The 6,623-nt window shown below is 36.1% G+C and overlaps 1 protein-coding gene across 1 annotated transcript; it reads left to right on the top strand.

The window, feature by feature from the left end:
- Positions 1-771: 771 nt before the first annotated feature.
- LOC104272167 lies at positions 772-5,834 on the top strand (the record flags this gene model as incomplete). Its single annotated transcript, XM_009867089.1, has 4 exons — positions 772-1,079; positions 3,570-3,643; positions 4,354-4,451; positions 5,691-5,834. Coding segments are annotated over exons 1-4 (624 nt in total), but the record flags the coding sequence as incomplete, so codon positions are not given.
- Between the last annotated feature and the right edge of the window lie 789 nt (positions 5,835-6,623).

Genomic DNA, 6,623 nt, shown 5'->3' with positions numbered 1-6,623 from the left:
GGTGGGAGGTTCTAACCTGAAGATAGAAATCCGTAGTAGAGTTACAAGGTGTATGAAGTGGATATTAAGACTAACCTGAGGTGGCCAGCTTGGGCAGCAAGAGGAAGAATTTTCTGGAAGATGAATGTGGCAGCTGCAAAGCAACCTGTAATTTTTTGGGGAGGTTTGTTTATGTATTTGAGATAAGCATCTCGGAAAATTTACTCTATGGACACACCCAAAAACCTGTGGAGAGCTTGCTAGAATGTACTGTGCAAAGTGTTGTCTTAACTTGGATATCATAATAAAAAAAACAAAAGTAAGAATTTTTAACATTAAGTAATTAGTAATCCAGGTGCAATATGAAGTTGCATGGAGCACCAGGTGAGTTTGTAAAAATCGTCCTCTTGCAGGACTAAAACTTATTTCATTAGGACTTCTGTTAATGCCCAGACTTTTAGGTGATAATACCCTTTAAGAAAGTGTTTCATGAGGGTACTAATTCTAGTGTGGGTTGCGTTTGAGGAACTGACACTGCTTAGTCTCTGTAGAGAAATGAAACTAGCTTTCCAAGGAGAGGAGTTTGAAAATAGCTTGGGTCCTTTGTTGTCTTACCGAACTACTCTGGATTTTGTTCCTGCTTTTTTGGATAACTTAAATGTCCTCTCTATCTCCAGTATATAGCTATTGATATATTGTAATGTTCTTAAAATACGTACTTTTGTTCTTCTTTGAGAGATACTCTTAATGCATTTCTTCATTCTTCAAAGCCAGGATAATTTTCAAGGGTGGATGACAGAACCAGCCAGACTTTCTGCAGGTGCAGAACAGACACAGAAAGAGAAGGTCACCACACAGTTGATGAAGCATGAAAAGGAAGTTGGTGTTCCTTCTAATGAACTTGGCTCAGCAAGCACAGCTGCCGACCAGAAAGAGCAGGCTACATCAGAAGTAAAAGACTATGTACACAGAGGTACTGAGAGACCTGTGAAAAGAGATATGATTGAACCACTTGTGACAGATCAGGATGCATCTAGGAACTGTGAGCTGTATCTGCCGGAGTCTAGTAACTGTTCAGCAATGGTATCATCTGAGGACAGGTGAGGTTTTGTGTTTTTTTTTTTTTTAAATACGTAAACAGCTTTTCTGTAGAAAGGGAGGGGTATTTTCAGTTTGTGAAAGTGAATTTCTTCGCAAAATTTCCTTTATGTTAGTGTCTTAGTGAAATAGGTCTAAATGTCAAATCTTAAACTTTGAAGGCCGCCTTTAGCCTTTAGATAAATTGCCTGGTTGTGTAGTTTTAGTGGTCTTCTTTCCTAATTTAAAGGAATAACTGACATTAAGTTCTTAAAGGTAGGATGCAGAGTATGGGAAACTATAAATTGAAGGCAAATAGTCTGGTAGCTTGGTTTTAACCTTGTGAACGCTCTTGAGGTGCAGCGATGACAATCATGGAAGGCTTTTTTTAATCATAACACTTCAGATTTTTGTGTGATGTTGGATTTTTTTTTTTGTAAACCTGCTATAGGTTGAAGTAAAAATTCAGTTGTGTAATTCAGATTTGACAGTAGAAGCCTTTACAAGAATATTTGTTATTGGGAGGAAAAAATGAATATGAAACATTTTTTTTTAAAAAAAGTGTTCTAAACTTCTGAAAAAAATTAATACACATTACGAATGGCTATGTCATTGAAGAATACATTAATAAAGTAAGACCAGAAGGTGATTTCTAATTAATTGTTTTTGTATAGATAGCCAGTGAAATAATTTGCCCAACATCCAAAATCTACAATAAGTGCTTACTTAGTGAAAAAGTCACTAACAATGAGTACATGTTTCCAAGGATGCTTTAAAAATCTTATTTCATGCTTAAATTACTCTGTAATTTAAACACAATCTAATATGCGAATGGGATTTTAAAAATATCGATGCATATTTATGCACATTCATGTAATTATCTATGGAATGTATTTCATATGTTATTTTTTTAAATTAGCTGCTGCTTGGCATACTAATTCTGTTTGATCTAATATGCCTTTACATGAACTATTAATAGCAGTGAGTTTAAGCTGTCATAAATTAAATATCCCTTCATGATAATAAATGGAACACTTTAAGTATTATTTTTGCTTTTGTATGGTATCTTAAATACTAGGAATTCTAGTCCTGCAAATCTGTTAATATAAAACTATTTCTATGTTTGCACGTAGTCCCTCCCTTTCTCTCCAGCTTAGTTTTGCTTGCTGTCATCCTAACTTTTTGGTTTTTATTTTTTGGGGTGATATGTAGGGTTTTGCTGTTGATCGTTTTTAAAATGCGAAGCCTAGATTACTCTTAAGTGAAATCTGACGTTATGTTGGGTTTTTTTATTTGGGTTTTTTTTTACCCTTAGTATCTTTGGTACACCAGAATATGATTTACTACTTCAATAATTTAAGTATTGACACACAATACTACGCTCTTTTTTCCTTTGTGTATGTGTTTTTACTTATTTATTCTTTTTCGTCTCTTATTTTCACTCTGTTGTCAAATGTTTATGTGAAGATTAATGGGGAAGGACTTGGCTTGGCCACATTCTCGTTTCCTCAGATTTGCTTAACAGTGACTATGCTAGAACAAAGTTAAGATACACTTTAAATTCCAAAATGAGACTGCCTGTACAGATGGACTGAACCTCTTGGCTATGTTGGTTTAAAAACATCTCAGTTAAATTGCCGTACTTCGTTTACACTGGATGTTAATCTGTCATTGTCTGGGTCTGTTCGTTCTATTTTGTCAAATCCCAGGAAGATGATAGGGTAATATCTGCAGAAGGAACACAAGTTGTGCTGCTTAATCTAAGCCAAACTTCTTTTTTGCACAGCCTCTCTAGTTTCCTAAGTTGAGCACTTTTTCTCTTTTGTGTGTAACAACCTGAATGTATGCAAAGATATATCCCAAAGTAGGGGTTCCCCCTGCCCCACCGGGGGAGGGAGGTTGTTTGTTTGTGCTTGGAGTGGGAGGATGTTGCTTTACTTAATTTTACTTAGCTAATAGATAAGCTAGGCTGGAAATTGCTGCTATCAGATACCCAGTTGTTTTTTTCATTGTGTTTTCAAGGTTATTGGGTATTCTTGAACCTCTTCATAAACCTTAATGGACCTTAGTCTCTGCTGAGAAATAAGATCATGCATGGAAATTTGTCTGGTGCCAAACTGTAACAGGGATAAGGACTTGGCAGAAGTGTTCTGTGTTTTCTTAGTTGCGTGTTTAGGTTATGGTATTCATATAATTGGCAAATAATGCATTTTTGATGTATCTTTTGCAAATTTATCCTGTAAAATTTCCCAATATAAAGATAATTTAATACTCTCTAGCCTCCATACAACCAGCAGAAGAGAAATTCAGGCAGTGTTTCATTATAAATGTAGGTGTCATAGATAAGAAAGGGAAGAAGTTGAGAGGTTTCTAAACATTTTTTGAGAACTCTTGGTTTTGTGAAAATGTGTGACATGAAAAGCAAATGGAGCTGAAAAAATACTTGAGAGACTTAAGTACTTGACTATGAGATTTGTGCTGTTACATGAAGTATGTGTTGGTTTTTACTGCAGTGAGGAGGACATGTATCGTGATGCAGAAGAAATAGAGAGAGAGAAAATACTGCTTTGTGAGAAGAGCTCTTCAGGTACATTCAAACTTCAGCATTTTAAATACAGTTTCACAAGTCACTGGGGAACTTAATTTGTGATTGACACCCTCGTGTCCAAGGGCTTTTGTGCACAGGTGTCCCTGTGTGCAGTGGAAGCTACTTATGATTTGAGTACATGAGAATGTGAAACCTTTTGGAAAACAGTCATATAACCTACGTTATGTGTGACCAATTTATTGTCATTGTAGCAGCATCTGCTGCTGGGACCCCTTGATAACCTTAGCGCTGTCTGTTTTGGAATGAAGGCTGTTGGAATTTCAAGAGAAGACTGTATTCTCTAATCTCTGTTTCTGTTTTGTTCAGAAAGATTTGTTGTCTTTCTCCCTTACATTCTGACTGCTGAAAGAAGAGAAACTTTTGTTAAATATTTTTCCAATTGCTCAGAAAACTAGTACTTTACTGATTTCTGTTCTTTGCCAGTTAATACTGTCCGGAAGAGAGGAACAGAGTGTTCTCTGTTTTCTTGGACTACGTAATTATTTTTGTTACCTGATAACCTAAGAATAAACTAGTTTTCTCCCCCTTAAATAGTAATAAATTACTTAGTAGCTATAGGCTGTTCTACCAGTCACCTTTGGCACCAATGCTGTTTTAGCGCAATAGAGTGTATTTAGAAATTCAGTGCTTTTTCTGTCCTGCTCTGTTTCACAGTTCTTGGTATAATGTTCCATATCCTGTTTTAACAGAACACAACAGACTAAGTGTTGCACCTGAAATAGACGTCATGGAGTATTGCAGAAAAGAATGGAGAGGTAATACACCAGTAGCAAAAAGGATGAGAAAGGTATCAGTTATCTTTTGATTGGATTTTGGGTTTTTTGTTTTGTTTTGTTTTCATTGTATGTTTAGTAGGTGATTTCCTATGGGAACGATCTTTAAAAGAGGAAACGTAATAGCAGTGTCTTTCAGTGTCTAGTCTGAGAAGTGTATGACAGCTGGAAGACAAGTTTTGTTCATATTCATTCAAAATGTGGGGGTTTTATTAAGGCTACTTGTTGATAGTGTAGGGTTTTTCATTACTGTTTTCAGTTGAAGTTTTAATTTTTTTTTTTTTACTGTAAAATGGTGATTTTTTTGGGCTGAGGAAATGGCAGACCAGATAACCAAAGTTTTTGTCAGAAGGCAAGTAACCGAAGTTCGTGAATTACATGATTTTTAAGATGGAAAACTTTAATGAATAAGCTAAAGGGTTTCTTTAACTTTCCAGAATTTTAATTTTTTTTTAGGTTTTTTGACTAGATTTTTTTATACTAATCTCGAGCTAGACTGGTAGAAAATAAAGCAGAAGTTAGGGGGTTTATGTTGTTCTGCTTTTTCAACACAATTTGAAAATTTCGTGGTATGTATAAGTGAGCTTAATAAATACTTTCTGTAAATCGAAAGATCCAGTGCGACCTTCAAGAGATTAGTAAGAGAAATACAGATGCGCAGGGCATTGGCTGCTCCTGGGTTAGCTGAAGAGACAGACTGAGCTTCAGAAGTTGAGCTTCAACGTTGCTGCTTTTGGTAAAAGTGCATGTGTGGGAACAGCAGGGAGCAAACAGATATGCTGAGGCATGTGTCAAGAGATTTCGGTGTAAACACAATTTTTCCCTGAGGCAAAAACAAACTACATGTGACACATATTGGGTAAATGGGATAAACTATTGCTGAAATTTTTTGTAAGCTTGATATAGTTTTAGATTTATAGTTTGGTTTTTTTTTTTTAAACTCAAGCAGGTTAGCTACCCACATCTCAATAATATTTCTGTACTGTCATCAAATAAATGCCATAACCATTTACCTGCTTAGTTTTCTTTTGGTTTCTTGTTTGTTATTCAGCAGATTTAAGGAAGATTTTTTTTCCACAGCATAATCTGTGACAAAAGCATTTGGACTTCCAAAATGAGTAGTGGATCAAACCCTTTTTTAAAAATGTCATTAGCATTTGGATGGTAATATACTAGTGTCTTTCTATGATAGCAGTGCGTAACCTGAAAATGTTTTATTAATGCTTTCATGTTTGGATCTTTTGTTTTTCTAGGGATATGAAGCAGTTGCTCAGAAGTTTGCATCTATAAGGAGAGTACGAGGTGACAACTATTGTGCTCTCAGAGCAACTCTTTTCCAGGCACTAAGCCAAGCTACCCAGTTACCAAGCTGGCTGCAGAGTGAGAATTTTGCTGTGGTATGTGCCAAACTCTGATCTTCTGACCGTGGAAGAATGTTGGTTCTAGTGTATATGTTAATTTTATGATCTCGTGTCTCTGTTAAGCTATATATGCACGCTTCTCAATATCCCTTGAATTGAGAAGTGATAGTGTTCAATTTAGTCGCATGTTTACAATGATTCTTTCAACTTGGAATCAAGTCCAGATCACCTTAGTTTCCAGTTTGTAATGTATAAATTTTATGATAATGCTGACCGTAATGTAACGTACCTGCTTTCATCTTGCCCTCTCTATTTCTGTTTACTGCATATAATGTGTCAGTAGGAGATTTCCACCAAGATAGCTGGTAATAGCAAAAAAAATAGACAACTTCTAAACACATTTGGAAAAAACCAAACTGACAAAATTATCATACGTATTCTTGCATGCCATATATAGTTTCTCTGCAAAGTGGAGTAATAAATTGGGTGCCGCAGTATTTTCAGAGTGTGTGTATTACCTGCGTCCTGATTGTTATTCAGAATAGGTGTAAGAGCAACTCCAACGTGATATGAAGAACAGTTCTTGTGGACTTCACTGACAGATAAGCAAAGCAGGGTGCCTTACTAAGAGTAGAAGAAAAATATTTTGGAAATTGTCTTGTGTCAACAAAGTCCATTTGGTGACACCAGTAAACACTGAAGCACGAAGAAGCTGCATAGACAGAAGTGGCCCACTTCGAGGGAGTCAGGTTCCAGTTGTCCTGGTTGCTGCAGGAAATGCAAATGATGGATGTCTGCTGCCAGGCCAGCAGTTCAGGGAGAATC

Source organism: Apaloderma vittatum, unplaced genomic scaffold (assembly GCF_000703405.1).
Source record: "Apaloderma vittatum isolate BGI_N311 unplaced genomic scaffold, ASM70340v1 Scaffold13363, whole genome shotgun sequence".
Lineage (NCBI taxonomy): Eukaryota > Metazoa > Chordata > Aves > Trogoniformes > Trogonidae > Apaloderma > Apaloderma vittatum.
This window is presented reverse-complemented; position numbering and strand designations above follow the sequence as displayed.